At 47.4% G+C, this 21,142-nt stretch overlaps 2 protein-coding genes across 3 annotated transcripts in view; one reads left to right on the top strand and one right to left on the bottom strand.

Moving 5' to 3' along the window:
• The window catches only part of RECQL4 (RecQ like helicase 4), a 249,361-nt gene extending 240,580 nt beyond the window's left edge, over nt 1-8,781 (bottom strand). The window contains exon 1 of the mRNA XM_086966354.1: nt 8,698-8,781. The gene's annotated coding sequence lies outside the window, so the exon portion shown is untranslated. The remainder of the gene's footprint in view (nt 1-8,697) is intronic.
• A 271-nt stretch (nt 8,782-9,052) lies between these two features.
• The window catches only part of VPS28 (VPS28 subunit of ESCRT-I), a 62,865-nt gene continuing 50,775 nt past the window's right edge, over nt 9,053-21,142 (top strand). The window contains exon 1 of one of the 2 annotated variants that reach the window (XM_086966353.1): nt 9,053-9,301. Coding sequence is in view for 1 of the 2 variants with exons in the window: in XM_086966352.1 (XP_086822478.1) it covers nt 9,348-9,381 (34 nt within the window). In the remaining variant the exon portion in view is untranslated. Of the gene's footprint in view, nt 9,382-21,142 lie in introns of both variants that reach the window. The other variant, XM_086966352.1, reaches the window with a different exon arrangement.

Genomic DNA, 21,142 nt, shown 5'->3' with positions numbered 1-21,142 from the left:
GAAGAATTTGTGTCTCTCCAAAACAACATTAATTTTCTTCCCAAACTGAGCATCTAGTTTTATTAAAGCAACCTGATATACACCAGGTGGAGCATCAGCATCCACACTTCCACTGCTGCTATCGCTAGCAATGTCAGGTAAATTGTCATATATCTCTCTAGCATGCTTTCCTAAATTATGTAGCAAAATGTGTAGCTTTCTTACAGATGAGAATCTATTCCCACCAGTAGCTATTAAATAGGATTCAAATATCCTTACCCAATTCTTCCAGGGAGTGAGGGGTTCCCCATCTTCATTTAGGAAGGGAGGTGGTTGGGACATTGACATCGCAGTTGCCATAATTTGAGTTAAAATTTGAGCAACGCTGACAATATGTATTTAAGAGGGATAGTGAAGGAAAGTGGCAATAAGGGTACGGCTTCTACAGCTTTTACAGACTCAATTACTTATACAATAACACTTAAATTCGCAAAACTTGTGGGGAAACAAGAAAATTACATTCCTTCTTAAACTTCCACACCCTTCACAGGATTGCAAGAATACAGGCTGAAAATGTTTACTTAGAATTAATACTAAGCTTATCAGCGCACACAGTTTCCAATGTAAATGTCAAAACACTTTGTCTAAAGTCCTCCAACAAGCTGTGCCTATCAGCGTGATTTATCAGGGATGTTGATCCTGACAGGCTTCCTGCGTTTAGCTGTGCCTGTCAGCGTGTTTTTATTTATTATTTTTCAACACCAATAGGCTTCCTTTCAGCTGTGCCTATCAGCGTGATCAATCACACAAAGCCTCCACCTCAAATGTGCCCAAGCTCTCTCTCCTTGATCAGACGCTTCCTAGGGTACACCATCCGTGCGTCGAGATAGTCTCAGTGTGCCCTCTTCTGGCTGGATTGCGCTCGCACACTCTACTAGCTTCCTATGCGCAGCTGACTGGACACCGAGGGACGCCTGGCTGTCAAACTCTGACTGACTTTGTGCGTCAAGATATTCTTGGTTCGCCCTCTCCAGGCTGAATTGCACTCGCACACGCTCATACGTTCCACTGTGCGCAGAGGACGGAACTCCGAGGTACGCCTGGCTGTCAACCGCTGACAGAGTTCATACGCGTTCAATTAAGGCACTTTCCCTCATAAAGCCTCACCGCAACACAACTGGCTCACTTCAGGGAAAACAGAACGCCTTCTCAATGCTTGGATACACTTTACATTATCTTCATCACAAGCTGTGATAACGTCGCGCTCACGTTTCGCCGACTTTCCCATCAGGGTAATTCGCCCTCGCCGCCGCTTCTAAGTAATGTCTATAGGCTTCACGAAGCGAGACAAGCAACGCGGACGCGTTCACATATACGCACTGCGTTATTAAGCTTTGTCTCAGACAATATTCGCTGGCGAGTTCATTCCAGCGCTGTCAATTTCAGTGCGACTCACTGTTATCTTCACAAACGAAGCGAGACGATAAGCGCAATGCGTTCTTAAGCTCCGTCTCTAAATGTTATCGCTTGCAAGTTTATTCATGCGCTGTCAATTTCACTGCGACTCACGGTTATCTTCATAAACGGTGTCTCGGCTATTCGGCAGCGCTGTAGAAACGGGGGAAGACCAGGACCTGCCCCCTGCGCAGCCCCGTCGCCAATTTGTTGGAATAATTACTGCCACACACAAGGGTGAAGTAGAGCGGCTTTATTCATGTCTTGGTTCTCCGCTACCAGCCTCACACAACGTTCTATCACGAACGCCCCACCAACATTCCATGTGTCAGTTTACAGTACACCCAGGGGAAGGGGTGATTGGGGCATACCACAAGTAAAGTGAAATAACTAAGGGATATTACAACAGGAAACAAGTAGGATAAACGGCTGAATAGAAAGGGCGAAGCAGACCCAGGCGGCAGCCGCTCACCACAGTAATAAGTTTCCAGTAGGTTACTTCCCGATGCCATGATGAGAGAAGAACAGGGGTGACAACTGACAGAGAGCACGCTATGCACAGTACCTTAAATCCTCACTGGGAAGAGGATCGATCTGCTTGGATATACGACAGTTGATGTAGCAGGACACCGGTTGACAGCTTAGAGATTCGAAGCAGGACACCGGTGCCAGTAGGTGAACTCATCCACCCAACCCACATCACTCCGTAGGACAGGACCAATAATGCAATTGAAGACAACACTAGGGAAAGTGTTTAGGAAGACTTCATTCCGTCACACTACCACAAGTCCAGTCAGCTGGAGTCAGCTGTGAAACCTTCTGAACAGGGTAAGCATGAAACAAGGGGGAGAAAGAAAAGGGGGGGGGGTGTAAAGTACCAACTGCCAGATTAAAACAGTTATCCAGATTATTTTTTTACCTACTTTCCTTTTCTAAAATGTTGGCATGTATGCACTAGAATACTCTCTCCTCAATGCTGTATGCAGTCTGTCTGCCCGTAGTGTTGTCCCCCATTAACAAGGGATGAGTCAGTGCTGAATACCGATAATGAGGAATTCAAAATTTGCAAACATACGTGACAAGAATTTTCAATTTTATTAAGGACAAGGAGGAGAGGATTATGCTATCTCATTTCTTTACTGAAAATTACAGCAGCCAATAAGAACACAGTAAAGAAATAACACACTACATTTCCCATGAGTACCTAGTGACCATAGAGTGTAGGCAGTATAAAAGGTACCATAGAGGATAACACTTCCTCTTTCTTTGTGTAGAACAGTTCAACCGTAAATTAAAGTTCCAAGAATCCAAACGATAGATGAAAGGAAAACACGAAGCACAGGCCCTCTGGATGCAGGACGAAGAAACAGAAGTAGAAGACTGTCTGCAGAGTAGCAACTCCTGGCACGGGAAATACGAGAGCAGCAGCCCGTTTAGGATCTGAACCAATCCGGAGCGCCCATGGAAACACCAGGAGACCAACATGCGACGAAGACCGGAACCACAATCCAGAGGGATTAGGCAGGAAGACCAGGCATCCAGTCGAAAAACATCACGTGGATTCAGACTCTGAAAAGATAAATAGAGCCGTAATACACATTCCGAATAGACGTGAGCATAATAAAAAGGGGGGTAAAAAAGAATCTACAGCAATCATAGAAACAACATGCTCGTAAATGCAATAAATGCATATAATACTGGGTGGGATAATCCTCACCTCCTTGTCCTTAATAGAATTGAAAATTCTTGTCACGTATGTTTGCAAATTTTGAATTCTATGTCAGGACAGGAGGCTCCGATTATGCTTGTTCAAAGCTGATCCACTACTACAGAAACAACATGAACAATAGGTTTAAAATAAAACGTTCTAAAAACAGAAGCAGAAGACCAATCAGCGGCCTTCATAATATCAAACAAAGTGACACCCATTGTGAAGGCTTCAGAAGCCATTGCCCCTAGAGCAGAGTGTGCTCCAAACACAGAAACATCAAGGCCGGCCTCTGCCATGAGCCAACGTACCCAACAAGCTAAAGTAGCCGGATAACAGGGCGAAAAGGCGTTTGCAAAGCAATTAACAACTGTCCCTGCATATCTGGACGTAAAGACGCTTTACTTACCTCGTAATATTTGAGGCATTGAACCACACAAAGGTTGGGATGGGCAGGAAAAAACGGAAGTAATGACAGTAGTATCCGTCTTTGTACGTCAGACACTCTCTTGCATGAGACCAGACACCACAACATAGTCAATTTGGCCGACAGTTGTTGGCGGGTCAGCAAAAATTGGAAGGCCAAGCTTCCAGAAAAACGTAAAACAACCAACACGTCCCATAAAGAGACGTATTTGTGACCTGAGGATGTTGCCAGGTGGAAAACCCTTGAGCAATGTAGTAATTAAAGGATGTTGCCCCGCCAGCTTACCATCTACCTGGAGATGGCCCGCGGAAATGGCTGAACGAAAGCGTTCACCGTGCGAAAAGCCAAATCAGCGGAAGCAAGAGAGGCCAAAAAGTTTACCATCACAGAGACATCTGCAGAAGCGGGAACGTCCCGATGAACACACCAAGCACACCAACAATTACAGGATCCCCTGTAGCGTTCGTGTGGACCGGGAGACCATGCGTCATTAATGAACTTGGAAGCGTCTGCCGAAAGGCCTGGGACCGACCAAGGTCCCCCGAAATCCGCCACGCTAGGAGACGGAGAGACCCTGACTGAACCAGGGGATGCGGGTTGCGAAGAGGATCTAGCAGGAGATTCCACCTCTGAGGAAGAATAAGAGGCACTGCACAACACATTTCCAGGAGAACCGGAAACCATGCTTAAGCTCGCCACAGAGGAGCAATCAATATCAGTTCTGACTGATACCGTGTGATGCAGGCCAGCACCCTGGGTATCAGTATGAATGGGGGAAAAGCATAGCATAGAGTGACTGGGCACTGCTGGAGAAAAACATCAGTGGCCATGATCTCCGGATCCGGTCTCCAACTGAAGAACCGAGGGAACTGAGAGTGGAGGCGCGAGGCAAAACAGGTACAGGAGACACTGGCCCCAGGTCCGGAGAAGAGCGCGGAACACGCGGGAATGGAACCTTAATTAATTAATTAATTAATTGTGGGTTTATATAGCGCTAGGATAGACTCCCGGAGGAGTATCTCCGCGCTTCGACCGCTGCGAAACCCTTCCTGGCTTCCCTGGGAGATGGTCCCTTAATGGGTATCTCCAGGGTGAGACCAGGCATCCCCGGCGGTCTGGTGGGGCCGTTAGTGCAGATGAGGCAAGCTTATGCCCAGAGTTGCCGAGTGTGATCGCTGATCAGAGTGGGCACCGAGGCGAGAGAATTATCGAGTCCGCTGACCCTGGTCCAGAAACCTGCCGCGTCGGGAATCGAACCCTGGTCCCGGGCCGTCCTCTGCTCTCGGGTCTGCCGCCTCTAACCAGTGAGCCACACAACCTTCAATTGCTGAAGTCCCTCAGATGCGTGGAGTGCCAATCCGCAATCTGATTGTTGCGTCCAAGGAGATACTCTGCAATAATCGTGATCTTCTGTTGCAGATAAAAGAGCCAAACTCCTTGGCAAACTCCGCCAGTAATCACGAGCGAGAGTCGCCCAACTGGTTGATGTAGCGGACCGCTGACACGTCGTCCATGCGGGCAGTATACAGCAATTCGCTTGTAGGGAAGAGAAGCAACGGACCGCAAAGGATCCCGCCAGGAGCTCCAGGGCAGTGGATATGCAGGGAGCGTTCCTGGGGGGGAACACCGACCCCCCCGTCGAGATGGAGCCGCACCGGGCTCTCCAACCCCATTGGCTGGCATCCGACTCGATCACGAGTGTCGGCGAGGAACCAAACAGGGCCCATCCAGTCCAGGCCTCCATGTGGTCCAGCCACCACAGCATCTCCCACCTCGCCTTCACGGAGAGAGGGATCCTGTCGGAATATCGGAGACCTGCTGGAAGATGACGTATCTTCAAGCGTTGCAATGCTCTGTAGTGCAGAGGGGCCGGAAAGATCGCCGGAATGGAAGAGGCCAACAGACCGACAACTCGTGCCAAGGACCTCAACTACACAGCCGGTGTGGAAATAACTGAAGGCAACTCCCACCATGAGGCACCGTAAGTGTTGATTGGGTAACAGAAGTTGACACGTAAGTGAATCGATTAGAAAGCCCAAGAATCTATCATTTGGGACGGGGTCAAGACCGACATCTGGATGTGCCCAAGGTACTCCAAGGATTGCAAGAGATCTATGGACCAATGTAAATGAGTCAAAAACTGGATTTATGACTCCGCTAAAATCAGAACGTCGTTCAGATATATGAACAGACAAACACCCCGGGAACGCAACAATTCCACAACTGGCCTCAGGAGCTTCGTGAAGCACCATGGTGCTGACGATAGGCCGAAAGAGAGAACCTTGTACACGTACCACGTCCCCTGCCAATGGAATTGAAGAAAACGCCGGTGTGGAGGAAAAATCGGGACAGACAAGTACTGCAGAATGAGCACCAAGCGGGGGCCTCCTCCTTTCTTTTCCACCAGGAAAAAACCTTGCTGACGAACCACAGTCGAACGATCGCCTCTTGTAGAAGAAGCGAATCCGGTTCCGCAGAAAGGAACTACTGGTCCCGAAGGAAAAAGGAAAGAGGAGAGGGAGGACGAACCTGTCGCTGGGTTTGATAGAACTCTATCATGTAACCCCGGACTGTCTCCAGCACCCAAGCACCGTTGGCGAACAATTGCCTAATGCCTGCGGAAAAAACGTATCCTGCCCCCCAGAACTACACTGCATGCAGGAATGAGGAGTCCTGGTATCCTCCATAGTTGCCACCGGACCGAGCCTTCGATAGTGTTCCCTTCCTTTTTGGAGGGATAGAAATTCGAGCGTTGCGAATATCCAGAGTCTTTAGGGCCTACTTTGTAGGGCTGATTACAAATGTGGCAAGTTCCTTTAGAAAAAGGTGTGCCGAAAAGAAGACCCTGTGCATCCGGCCCTGATTCAGATGCGCATAGCTCTGTCAGTTTGGGATCTAACTTAAGGAATGCTCCTGGGCAACGAAACCAAAGGTCCAGAATCTTAGCTAAGGGACCCAGCAGATCTAGCACATTGTCCCGGCACGACCTGCAAGACTTGTCCAGACCCTTTTTGGGGTCTTCTGCATATTTGCGTAGAAAGGGCAGCATATTGGGGTCTAACTCAGGGTGGCAGCAAGATGATCAGTCAGAGCAGGTCAAGGACAATCTGACCGTAGTCGAGCACGAACGGCCTGCTCAAAAGGCTGACTAATGTCAGCGACTGCAGGGAATGGGCGCCAGGACTATCTCTGAAGTGTCAAAAAGGAAGGACTGGGGGATGTGGGGGCATCAACAGAATGCGTCGTACACAATATATGCCTTAGGAGGAGGAACATTATGGTCAGAAGAAGAGGTAGAAGTAGTGCTGTGTGGAGCTGCAGACGACGCACTCGCAGAAGGCTTAGTTATGGCAGAAGACAGTGTCTTCGTCAATCTCTGAAAGTCCATAGAATGTGGATTATGAGGAGAGACTTGCGAGAAACAGGCCCACTGGGTGAGGTGACGCTGCAGCGGCGTAATGGCTTTCACTAAAGCCCTATTGACGGAGTGCAGGACTCCCTGATCTAAAGCCACCAGTAGATCCTGCTCCAAAGAGTCAGAGGTGACTTCGTCATAAGAATAGTCATCATCCACATAATAATCAGTCATTGTGCACATTGAGTGCCAATATGTAGGAGCCCAAATGACGACTTTATCTGCAATACCAAAGGCAAAATTCAAGGGGGAGTGCAAAAACCCCACAGCAAGCCGAAATACGCAGGAAAAAACTGCTGAAAACAATTATAGCGTGGAGGGAGGGCTTGCTGCCAACATAAAACATATACTCTCTAGGCAAAGCCTATGCATTAGTTTACTGCCTTAAGCAATTTGACATGCCAAAAGCGTCTGAAGGGGTTAACTGGGGCTTTGTGGGCGGAGACGCTGTAACAAACGTCCTTCTCTGAGCTCCGGTGAAGGATCCCGCACAGGGAGCCGGAAACCCACTCTGCGCATGCGCAGGATCAATAAAAATGCCCGCAGTTGTGTTTGGAGAGCTAGCGCTGCAGCGCGCAAGTCCCCTGACCCCTCTCCCACTCCACAATACCGGTATCGTCTAGGCGCTGCGCGCCCGAGATACGGGAGGCTGACACGCGCTCCCAAATGCGCCGAAACTGCAGCCGGTAGACTCGCTTTGAACGGCGCTGAAGCGCGAGCAAGGTAACAATGGCACGAAGTGCGGCGCTGAAGCGCGTGTAAAGGCAAACAAAAAACACAATGTTAACAAATGTAACAATGAGGCACGAAGTGCGGCGCAGAAGCGCGTGGAAAGGGAAAGCAATAAAGCAATATGAACAATGCCAATTGAAAGATAAAAATTAAATAGCACTTAACTGGCTGCGGAGCAGCAAAGAAAGAGGAAGTGTTATCCTCTATGGTACCTTTTATACTGCCTACACTCTATGGTCACTAAGTACTCATGGGAAATGTAGTGTGTTATTTCTTTACTGTGTTCTTATTGGCTGCTGTAATTTTCAGTAAAGAAATGAGATAGCATAATCGGAGCCTCCTGTCCTGACATAGAATTCGTGTTACACTCACTAGCCAATAAATCCTAAACACAGGGTCTCAACTATGTGGGATTACCTTAAAAGGTTCCATCTAACTTGCAACATAAAAACTCTAACTGCAATTTACTTTCCAGTACCCGTGTTTATGTTGTATTTCAATACTTGACGTTTTGAAATATCGACAAAAACAGAACTAGAAGTACCAAAAATCAAAGCCAAATCTCACTGAGGATTTCAGTTGTGTTTATGTCCAAGTACTTGCCACATAGTGTCACACTTGAGGTATGCAAATATCACACATAACACGTCAAACATAGAAATGTCAAACCTACCTATACTGAAAACGTGACAGCTACGACTTAGAAGCTACGTATATACCTTTATTTTTCAAATGCGGACGGTAAATACGAAGATTGCTATTGTTTTACATATATATTCACGTAATATGCAAGTTCGCGCAGTAGAATGTCACAATAATAAGCATTAAAACTAAATCAAGACCCACTGAGTGTACTTACTTGAACAACACTTGCCATGCTAAGCTGTTAGTAGAATACTGAGGCAGTGAGCTCGTGCGTAAGTCTGCAGTGCAAGAGGTGACGTCACATACGTTGGGGTTTTGACAGGTTCTGAGTCTTACCTGTAAGTACAGTGTAGCCCTCAGTAACTTTACATGTCCCGCGCGCCCACTCCCAGCCTCTCGCACAACAGACACACCACGCTCAACCAATCACAACCTTCAGCGACCTCGATTGGTTCTGACACACATGGACATAAAAAGCAGACTAGTGCCTAGTTGGCATTAACACAGAAAACGGGCTTTACGTTTTTATCTCATTTTGGATTAGATTTCTATCTTTGAGTGCCGGTACCGAAGAGAAAGTAACCAGACGTGTTAGTTACGGGCATGCTTTGTGAAAACAAAACAGCACGTTTTGAAGCTGGGATACGGACATAATTTCTCCTCGAGGCATAACTTGGGTCACATTAAACACGTTTCAAGATGGCCGATAATATTGGTTTCTTGGGCATCCCTTAACGCGAGTACGCATATCACATTGCAAAGCAGTAGTTGTCACACAGCGGTGTTCAATGCCAATGACTGGAGAGTCGGCTAAGGACTGTGCCTGTACGCATGCGCAGAGTTGTCTGGAAAGTTGACATCGTCACCCGTTAACAATGTCACCGCAAAATACGTCACCAGTAGGCGACCAGGAAGTGAGTTGTTTTGAGCGGCTGAGCAGGTCAGTGTATGTTTGGGGATCGGGATAACGGCAAAAATGGGCAAAAATGAGGCAACCTGTTGAGGATGCGCAACGATATGGTAGGGGAAGGATAAAAGAATCGAGGCGAAATGAAAAATTACTTTTGATTCTGTTTTCAAGATATCTTCTCTTATGGAGCTCAGGATTAAACTGACCCTGTTAGTAGCTCACACTTTCGATTGTTCCGTGTTGTCCGCTGTACGAACCCTTGTCAGCCTGTCCTCTAACCGTCCCCCCAGGTTTCTCTGGTTGCCAGCTCCCATCCGTTCACATGACGGAAACTTTAAGGATTCACTGAAGAATCCCTGATATGCCCGGGGAAATCTTCAATATCTTTTCAGTCTTACATCAAACACAATGAATGCATTATTTATTTCAATGTACTGATCGTTGTAAGAGGAGCAGATTTTCATTTCTTATGTCAGAGCAAAATATATGCTATGGGTGTATGAAGCTTGCTGCCTCCCTTTGGTTTTGTATGATACTTCATTTACCTTCGTACTTCTTTGTATCTTGTCACTCTATTTGCATTGGTGATGAAATTCATTATTCCTATCTAAGCTGCTGCTTTTCTTGTGAAGTTCTCTAACATCATCCGGTTCTGTCTGCACTACATGAAACCGCGTACATAGGTATTTTCCTGAGATTTGTATAATGTATACATTTCTTGGCCTTCTATATGAATTAGTGTGTCAGTTATATGTCAGGCTTGTTAGATAGTATCTGCAATTAAGGACTAGAAATTAACGTTCCTGTCGGAATTATAGTATGACTTAATAACCGTGTAACACAGCGACTTTGGGGACTCATTTGAATGTCAAACTGTTTGCCAAGTGAATAGAGGCGGGACAGCCGATAACCTTTTCCGTGCTCATGAGCCTTGGAAAGCTCACACGTGGGGATAATTCCCCTGCTGTGCTGAACGTTCCACGGGAACGGGTGTGGTCATGACGTGTTCAGCTCGTCATGAGCACACGAGCACTGTGCCTCATGACGAGCTGAGCTCGTCATGAGCACGGGGGCACTGTGTGCGCCCGCCCCCCAGCACAGCGGGGGAATTACCCCCGCTGCGAAGGGGGATAAACTAATAGGTGATCTGACCCAGAGTCAAACCAATGTTCTTTCTTGTTGTTAAGAGCCATGCCACTAAACAAGCCATCAACACGGTTGGCATGTAAATTAAGCAATGAATGCCATATACTAAAATGAAATAGAATCATTAGATTGTATCGGCATATACAGAGTATTCATTAGAAATGCTGGTTTCTAAACTTAATGATCATACTGTTAGTGAACCAAGAGGTAAGTCAGTTGTTATATTTACCCTTTGTGGCCTTGGTTGTTATTGTAGATGGAGCAACATGTACCCTTTTAAAACATCTACAAGCGAGATTGTTGCACAGCACACATCCTCAATTGATATTTTCCAAGGTGCTCTCAAATGTGATTGATCTTGGGTTTCATGTTGAACAAATTAGGCATTGGTGGGGTTGTCTTTGTCCCATTCTTTAATTCTTTGAGGAGCTGTTCTCGTTATTGCTTCAGTCTTCACTTGGTTATATTTATTTATTGCATTTTTTATATATATCATGAACCAGATGCTAAGGGTATCGGAGTACTTTTCACAATTAAATGTAGGAGCATATAGAGCAGAGGAGAGCAGAGGAGTTATAAAGTCCTGAGAGGAGAAGCTCAAATTCACAATTGGATGTTCTTGTTTATGAAGGAGAATTCTCCGATCAATGATTATGCTAATCACTATATTCATAAAGTTCCATATAACTGTAATCCTTCCTCCACAACACAGTTGACTACCTAGAAGCAGCTGAGGGTGGGCTGATAAAAATTGGAAGAAACACTGTTAGAAAAATGATTGAAGTTCTTTTTAGGTCGCTCTTACCAGACATTACAAACTGTCTATTGGCGAAAAGACCTACTGTCAGCTTACAGTGGGCTAAGATCCCGCCCATTACTTGCCATTGATTGGCTTTAATGTCACTCTCATTTGCTTGCTTCTTATGTGTTACCTTATGTGGGCTTTACTTTCTACTCTAGTGTTTGTCCCTTGCCTGGAGTTTGAACACATTACTTGTGTTCTTCCACTTCTGATTTTCGTGCTCCTTTTTTTCTTTTTGTTTCAGCACTCCCAAAAGTTTATATGCTTTCCAGCTGTCTTAACTCATGTTCTTCTCCCCCTCCATGGTGCTCGTCCCCCTTCATGTGATTTTCCATCTCCCTCCCCCTCATTTGATGTGCTTGCCTAAATGTGTAAAGTTGAGACCTGTTGATTTTGCCAGTGCTTGCTTTAAAATGCAGTGTGACTGGTTCGTTCTTAATGGTAGGAGGAAAGAGTTCCAGATTTGAGGGCACTACTCAAGAAGTTGATAGTACAAGGGTTTTCTGAAGAATGGAGTTTGAAATCTGAGATAGTGTGAGCTTCGGCGTTCATGGGATCCACCCACATTGATGAGTTTGTGGGCTAGATAGGTGATCCTGTGTAGAGCTTTGTACATGATACATGGTACTTTGTACTGGCATTTGGCCTTCAAGAGAGCCAGTTGAGGAAGAGTAAAATGTGGGGCAGGAGGATTGTGATCCTACCTTTTGGAGCTTCAGTCCAAGTGGGCTGCAGAGTTGAGTGCAGCTGTTAGATGCTCAATGTGTGTTCTGGGTATGCTGGTCAGTAGGCCATTTCCATAATCGAGCTTATTGAGTACAAGAGATTGTACTATGGTATTCATTGGCCAGGATACAGTGCTACAGCCAGTTCAGAGCCTGGATTAGTGGGGGCCAAGCTAGTTATTTTTTTATTTTTTTGGGCAAGACTTTCAGTAGTTTCTCCTTGCAGGTTTCCAATACTTGTGCAAAGAAAGAGGAGAGTGAAACTAGTCGGAAGTTGTTCTGGTTCTTCACAGTCATCATTGGGTTGTTCAGAAGGGTTGATTTGATCGATTTTAAACCTGTCTGGGACAGTTCCCCTTGACAAGGACTCGTTGATTGTCTGTGTCAGACGAAGGTAAAAGGAGGTCCTAATATCTTTGAGTATTTTAGCTGGTAAGGGGTGCATGAATTGAGTAAATGGTTTCAGGTTGGCAGTTGTTGCTAGAACACCCAAACGTCTGTGAAGGACAGCCAATGTGATAGTGTTTTACAGTTAAATTGTTAATTCATGGTCAAGCTCGAAATTGCTTCAAGAGACGGCTCAATCATTTTAATTTTTTTTTTTTTTGGTGTGAGAGTTTATTGAAGTTTGCCATCATTACAATGTCAGTACATCGCATCACAGGAAATCGTTTCACATTCAATCACATTTCTGTACTGTTACACAGCTATTCAGGCGACAACCTTCCGGTCCGGCAGCAAACGCTTGGTATAGTGCAAAATGCAATAAGGATATAGTGATAGAATACATGTCATCTTACTTTTATGTTATTTTTTGTTTTAAATTTAACAAGAACAGAAATAATAGACTCCTGCATAATGTATAGTCACAGTGAATCATCACAGTTGAGTTCAGTGTTGTTTGCCGGTTCCAGGTTCCCAGGCTACTACCTCCCCCTCTCTGAGCACCAAACTAAGTGAAGCCCCCAGCAGTCGATTCCTATCCTACTACACTCATCTATACATTTCCCCCTGTCTCATTCATCCAGCTCGTCATCATCTTCTGAGCTGTCGTCCTCTTCTTCCGGCAGTGGCTCACACAAATCCCCCCTATATCTGTTCCATGCTTCCCAAACCTTGTTCCACTTGTGGGGCTTGGCTCTCATTTTATACACGGTGCGTTCGGTTAGCATAAGTCCATCCATCGTCCTACACCACAGTGCTAGAGTAGGTGTTTCTGCCACTCCCCATCTCTGTGCAGTGTCGCGTTTGGCCACCATAGTCCCAATAGTGACCCATTGTTGTTGCCGGAGTGTCAGGTCAGTCCCCTCCCACACATTCAGTAAGCACATACGTGGTTCCGGTGTCAAGGAAGTGTCAAGAGTCTGGGAAATGGTGCGCATGACCTGCTGCCAGTAACTCGAGATGGCCGGACACTCCCAAAGCGTGTGCAGTACTGTCCCTTCCTCCCCAAACCCCCTAAGACAATACGGGGTTTCCGCCCTGTGCATTTTGTGCAGAGAGGTCCTGGTGTAATATACTCTATGCAGTATTTTAAGTTGTATGAGCCTAAACCGGGCTGAAACCCCCGCCTCCCTTGGTGATGCTAGTGCGGCATTCCAATCTGTCTCGTCCATGGCACCTAGCTCAGCTTCCCACTTCTCTTTCAACCGTTGTAAGGGGTCCGGGAGATTGTTCAGTAACTTGCGGTATGTATGCGAGATAGCTCGTGTTTGCATAGTCTGTGAGAAGTCGGTCTTCCAAAGGTGAGGACTCTGGAACAGTGGACCCTGGCTCAATTACTGCCATTAGTGCGTGTCTAATTTGTATGTATCTATAGGTTTCAGTGGGGCCTAATGCGTATTGTTGCTGCAGGTGTGGGAAAGGGATCATCCCAGTAGTGGTCCATAGGTCCCCCACCGTCGAGATTCCAATAGTATCCCATTGGGTAAAACCTTTACTGGATCTAAGACAGTCTAGCTGTTTAATGTCCCATAGTGGAGTAAGCTTGGTTATGACTCCCCTCCATTTAAGCCGTGTCAGCGCCCTATACCATATTGTTACTGTGTGTTTGGTTGGACCGAGCAATCGCTTCCGTAGGCTTGGATTATACAGTGGGGCCAGTAAACTATGTGTTCCCAATTGCGCTCTATCTGCTAGATATGCCGGGTCATCATGTGGGGCGTGGATCCATTGATTAATGACTTTGAGCTGTGACGCCCAATAGTAAAGCTGCATGTTCGGCAAAGCTATCCCTCCGTCATACCACCCACGATTGAGTTTAATATGCGCTATTCTGGGCGGACGTTCTCCCCATAACAGATCGGTCATTACTGCCGTTACTTTTCGGAAATAGGAAGGCGAGATCAGATCTGGGGTGTTCTCTAGCACATATAAGAGGCGCGGCAGTGCCATCATCTTAAACAATGCCGCGCGCCCCAGCAGTGTGAGGGGCAGGGCTTTCCAGTGACGTACATCCGCCTTCAGGCGAGTGAGCGGGGGTGCCAAGTTCTGATCGTAAAACACACCCGCGTCACCAGTTACGTGTATGCCCAGATATTTAAATGAAGTATCGACTATTACCAGCGGGCAATTGTCGGGGAGGAGCGGCGCAGGACCTTTCAGCACGTAGAGGACTGACTTTGTCCAGTTGATAGTGTATCCGGAGGTCAGACCATGCCTATCACAGATTGCCAACAGTATCGGGATGCCCACCTCTGGGTTAGATAAATAAATTAGCATGTCATCAGCATATAAGGATATTCTATCTTCCCAGGTGTCACCCCACGTTAGTCCTTTCAACAGTGGTGTAGTCCTAATAACAGTAGCGAGCGGTTCCAACACCAGTGCAAACAGTAGAGGGGATAATGGACAACCCTGACGCGTCCCTCTGGCCAGAGGGATCGCTCGGGAGATGTCCATTGGCTGCTATATGTGCAACCAGGTTCGCGTATAAGAGTTTAATCCAGGAGAGAAATTTGGGGCCAAAACCCATATGGGCCAGGACTGCGAATAAATATTACCACTCCACCATATCAAAAGCCATTCTGGCATCAAGTGACAGAATGGCTGCCAGCTCCCGTACCAAATGGGCTCGCGCCAGTGCCCCATGCACACGCCGGAGGTTTAATGCCGTGCTTCTATGTGGCATGAAGCCTGACTGGTCCGGGTGGATCAGGTGTTTTAAGTGCGGGGTCAGTCTATTCGCAATCAGTTTTGCCAGAATTTTTGCTTCTGCATTGAGCAGCGAGATTGGGCGATACGACGCACAGTCCGTGGGCGATTTACCTGGTTTTGGGATGGCCACTGTAGTCGCCATTCGTTGATCCAAGGGCAGAACCCCCGTTTCTCGACACTTTGCGAACATGGCTAACAGTGGTGAGCTCAGGGTGTCCGATACTGCTTGGAACCACTCAATCGGGATCCCGTTAGGGCCCAGCGCCTTGCCCGTGTGCAGCGCACCAATTGCCGTTCGGAGCTCCTCCTCCGTTAGGTCTGCCTCCAGTTCGGACACTGCCTCTGGTGATAAAGTTTCGATCTGTATATGTTGAAGCGCCGACACTGCCGCCTCAGCCGTGACCACCTCTCCTGGAGTATAGACTGCTTGGAAGTGGTCAGCTAAAATGTCTATGATCTCAGAGGGGCGTGCATGAAATGTCCCTTCCGGATCCTGCAGTTGTAAAAGGTGTCTGCTGCCTTCACTTTTTTTATCTAGCCAGGCCAATAGTTTGTTGGCTTTGTCGCCTATATCATAAACCCTATGCGCAGTCGTCTCAATATTTTCTATTGTCCGTCGTCTGAGAAGATCGTCATGTTGCTGTTGACAGAGGTGGAGTGAGTGGCGTGTGTCTTCCGATGGGAGTGCCATATGGGCCGCATTAGCTTGTTCCAATTTTAGTTCTAGTGCTATCAGGTCTTGCTTTTGTGTACGTTTTATGTCTCGTGATCGTCGCAATCGCCTGCCCTCTCAGCACTGTTTTATATGCTTCCCACAGGGTTGTTGGGGAGGACACTTAGCCCGCATTTTCATTAAAGTAGTGTTTAGTCGCTTTCTTTAAGTCTTTACGGACGTGAGGAATTTTGAGATATCCAGGGTAGATTGGGTAGATTCTCCTACGTGCTATCGCTGTACAGGACCTGGTCATGGTCAAGGGGGAATGATCTGATATACCCCGGGGTCTTATCTGTACATCATTGATCGTGAGTCGGCCACCCCCCAGTGTAAGAAAATAATCAATACGGGACAGGCAATCGTGTGTGGCCGAATAATAAGAGTATTGCCGATCCTCGGGGTGTAAGTGCCGCTATATGTCAACCAATCCCTGTGCCTCCATGAACTCTCTGAATCTGGTCGGGCCTGGTAAATTCGCCCGGGTTGGGAACCTATCCTGTGTGACATGAGCTATTGCGTTGAAGTCACCTCCCACCACTAGGTCTCCGTCCGGGAGCTCTAGAAGGAACTTTCCCAGGTCCGGAAGTGCTGATGCATGTTGTGCTGGTGGGATATAAACAGACACCACATTAATGAATATCCCCTCCCACTGCCCACAGACTGCAGCAAAGCGGCCATGACCATCAATCTTAGTAGTCTGTTGAATGAACCGTGATGCCTTCTTCACTAAGATGCCTGTCCCCCGGGACCCCGAAGTGAAGTCTGAATGTGTTACCATGCGGTATCCCCGCCTATCTAAAGCCTTGCTAGCTGCACCCACTAAATGTGTCTCTTGAAGAAGGACCAGGTCGCAATTTAATCTTCTAATACACTGGAGAGCCAACCCTCTCTTTACCTTGTCTCCCAGACCCCTGACATTCCACGACATTATTTGTAACGGCGGCACAGGCCCCACATCGGGACCATCCATCACGTTACTGGGCTGTGGCGGTCCTGCCATCGTAAAATTGTAAACAGAAACACAGACCCCATAGGACGAGGCAGCAATGTGTCCGGTAGAAACCCATCCCCATGGGCGCCCACATTCGTATGCTGTAACGGGTCTAGTGTCCTCAGATCAGTACCGGTCTGCTCGGTGTGTGAAATCCGGCATAATGTGACTATAATGATTGTCAGTGTAAACAGTGGAGTCAAACAATGCAAACCATCAAACCTTATTAACCCCCCCATGCCCCGAACTCCCACCCTCCCTGCTTCCCTGCCACACGGACTCAAAACTGCCCGCCACCCCAATTTAGCAGAGTGCTTGAACCCACCCAGATAGAAACACAAGGTTACTTGCTCGTTGGGGGTGAGGAGTACTCCGGAAACAGCGGCCACTCATACCCTCTGCAGAGGCCTTCAGCCCAGTGTCCATGGCAGTCCCGGCGGCAGTCCCATATCAAGAATGTCTCGTACCTGCCGGGCCAATCATTTTAATTTTGTTGTCAAAACATTTGGCGAATTATTCGCAGGTTTCTTTGGTGTTTGGGAATGCACGGGTGGCTATTGTGCTGGTTAAGCTATTGACAGTCAAACAATGTTCTCAGTTGATTTTTAGATGCATTGATTTCTGCTGTAATGTTGTTAGCTTCTGATTCAGTCATTAGTTTATGCTTGGAGGGCTTTTTGCACCATAATTGTTACTTATGTTTTTGTTTTTTTTAAAAATGTCTTTCTATAAAGAGTTCTTTGGAGAACCAGCTCATTGATTTTTATTTTTTATTTTCAAAGGACTGTTTCGTCTGCTATTTCTCAAATGTCTGTATTGATATAGGCTAAAACAGAGTTTGGCTTGGGATGATGTGATATTTTGTGGCGATCTTATTTTCTAGGATAGATGAGTTGACTTCATTGAAGTTTCTGGCCCAAGTCATTGGATGATTGGGTTGACTCAGGAAGATGTTTTGGCACAGAGATGTTTGAAGCATACTAGAAGATGGACAGTCCATTCAACATGGATGGGAGAGTTGGTCAACCTTAAGCTCAACCCTGGATAGCTATGGCATTCGAACAGCAAGGGTTGAACAAATAGGCTTAGTATAAAGCACTTAACAGTGCCAAACAACGAAATAGGAAAGCCACCCAGGATGAAGGAAACACAAAAACAATTTATAAAAATTGATTATATTTTAAGGACTTTTTAGAGTCCTTGAAGAGCAAAACCGCTACTTCGGGCCTGGCTTGGGTGACAAAATCTGACCGGATGAAGGTCTGGGTGTGGGCAGGTGGGGGAGTCAATGGAGTAGATTTGGAAAGCGACCTGGTCTCCAGAGCGTTTTCCAGTCCAGTTCCAAACTTTGTTGCACGGCTGCCATAGACTAATGGAGTGGTCCTGATGCTGCGGATACAGGAGGTAAAGATGCTCCTGTTACGGTCAATGGGGCTGTCTTCGTGGTAATTCCTTGGTCCACAGGCGACTTTGACCATAGAAGTCAGGGTACCTTGAAGTGCTCTTTGAGACACAGGAAGGCCTGCTGTGGCTGGGCTACCAGTCACCACAGTTGGGGCGAAATTCTTTAGTGGAGGCTAGTGTTCCTCGGGGGCGGCCAATCTGGACTGTGACATGCCTCCTAGGTCCAGCTGACTTGGATGCAAATATTGACCATCAAGAATTGGTCTCTTGGGGTGCCCAATTGCGATTCTCTCGAAGTGGCTACCAACTTGTCGGGTAGGGCTTCTTCAGCTTTAATGTCCCTGGTGCTGTTCCAGAGGGCCAGCCAACTGACCCGTGGAGTCACTGCTTTAGTCTGGAGATGGGGAGTGACTTTTCTCTGAGCCAGGAGCCACATGCAAAGACCTCACTTTGCTAGCTCAAAAGTGCAGCAGGTGCAGTCCAGCAGACAGTGCAGCCTCTCTTTGTGCAGTCCAGAGGCAGCAGGGTAATCCTACTTCGGTCATTGTTCCAATTTATATGTGTACTAAGGTTCAGGGCGCCATAATTAACCTGGGAAAGAATCCTGAAGGGACAACACGGCCACTAGCCAATGGACTCCCCTCCCTCTTGGTGATGATTTTCCTGCAATGTGTGGCATATGGCAATCCCAGAGCGTACTATTCTGGCCACTCTCGAGATGTCTGAACCCCTCTTCGACCGTGAGGAGCTTGGTAGCTCATCCTAGAGGTGTGGCTACCTGTGGGCTACACGCCCACAGGAAACATGGTTTGGTCACTGGTCTTCCCTCTCTGGCCCAGTCTCCAGCATGTCTACCAAAAGAAAGGGCACCCCCTCGAGAGTGTTATCGTTGTTTGCCCACCAAAGGCGTCTTCACCTTTGAAGTTCTCCTTTTGGGCTAACACCCTGAGTGCCTTCCTGCAAGGGGAAGGTGACACCTCTTCCTACAACAGGCTTCAATTGTTTTTATCATTCACACAACTCCCGAGATAGGCAGAAAGCTGTCTATGGGCCAGTGCCCATGTTAGGCTACTAGATCAGCATGGGTCACATTTTGGTAATTTTGTAAAAGTTGCTTTGCTTTGATAGAAACATTAAATTCGACCTGGGCATCAGGTCTGGTTAAAACCACAATGAATTGTTAAGGGAAAAGGTGGCTTTGCAATTAGTGGTAATTACTAAGTCGAACAGGCAGTGTGACAACTGCCCTTCCAGCCCGCAGTGGCGGGCTTGGCACCATTTTGTACTTTGTCACACACAGAGTGGCACAATCTGTTCTGCATCCCTGGGTGGAAACTGACTTGCATGCCTTGGTACCATGGGTACAACATACTAGGGACCTATAAGTAAGTCAGTGTTTGCCAATTGGGGATAACCAATTGGACGTACACTTTGTAATGGGTAAGAACACTGGAAATTAGATTTGTTTTGCAGGCCTCTGTGCGCTCTCAGAGTCTAAAAATCAGCAGCAAGTAGTCCGAATAGGGGGAAAAGTGTGGGGAAACCTGCAAAAACCTATTTCCTTACATTCTTGACTTCCTTTTGTGGAGAGAACGAGGTTGAGAATATTGCCTTTTGTTGAGTGGAATTGGAACATGATTGTTCATGGTAATTTTTAAGTAAAATGGTTTTGAGCTGTGAGACTATGGTGCACTGATTGTCTCTCCAGTAGAGATTGAAGTCTCTTAGGGCAATGTGGGTTGTATTAGTGCTGATATCCTCCCCTTTCCCTTCTGTCATTTGTTTCAATAGAAGTATTTTTCATTTAAGGATGGCAGATGATGTGAAGTAATATGGGCTTTGGATCAGAAGTATTTATTTCCACAGATTTGATGATTCTTGATTGTACAGTTTTTAGAGTTTTACACTGAATTGAGGTTCTGTGTATGACTGCCACTCCTCTTCATGTATTACTTCTCAATCCACGTGGACAATTTCATAACCTGGCGGCATGAGGCGGGCTAGATCAGGTTTATATGAGGTGGTTAAACATGTTTCATTAAGGAGCAGTAAATATAGGCCATGTGATTTAATCACTCCTCTAATTTTGAGCTCATATTGGTATGCAGATCTGCAAAATAGTCATGAGGTCACCATCTTGGGGGGGGGATGGGGGGGGGCATGGCTTGGCACCGATGGAGGAGGTCACTTGATCGCCGTGCTCCGTGATCGAGCCATCATTAATCCTGTACTAATCCACCTATAACCCCTGTCTCCCCTTGAAAGGTGGGTGAAGGGGCTCCCCAGCATCGGAGCGATATAATGCCGCTTGAATGACCCGAGAAGGATCGCTGACGTGACGACCGGGGGACCTCTGGAGACGCACTCAAAATGGCGCCCGTGAGGAAGAACTGAGACCCCGGGCGGCCAGGACTGCTGGCAGACCTGTGGGGCCCCTGGGCTCTCAAATTGCGCTACCGGAGCTTAATAACACTACCCGTTGAACAGCGGGGCATCTCTGGAGCCGCACTAGTGATCTGCGGGGGCGATCAGCGCTCTCATATCGCCGGCTGTGACTGAGGAGGCGGGGCGGCCAGATCATTCCCCGGGGACCCATCGAAAGCAGCGGCGCGGCCGCTGAGGAGCTACTGGAGCACCGCGTAGGATTGGCCCTAGGGACGCTGAGCCCCATTTGGAAGCCGGCGGAGGGCTCAGTGGGCAGCCACCCCTTCCTCCCCTTGCCCGACCTCATTGAGCGGCGCCCTGGCGGACCTGGATACCAGAGTGGACAATAAGGAGGTGAGAACTGGAGAGTGCCCTGGAGTGTTCGTCCCTGCGTGAGTGAGCAGAGAGGGGCCAGTCTGCGGCTACAGCAGAGGGAGTAAGTGGACGGGAGAGGCCTGGAGGCGCTTGTTAACGCTCTGAAGCGCATATGTGCGCTCTCTTCCTCCTC

Source organism: Lissotriton vulgaris, chromosome 4_1, assembly GCF_964263255.1.
Source record: "Lissotriton vulgaris chromosome 4_1, aLisVul1.2, whole genome shotgun sequence".
Taxonomy (NCBI): domain Eukaryota; kingdom Metazoa; phylum Chordata; class Amphibia; order Caudata; family Salamandridae; genus Lissotriton; species Lissotriton vulgaris.
This window is presented reverse-complemented; position numbering and strand designations above follow the sequence as displayed.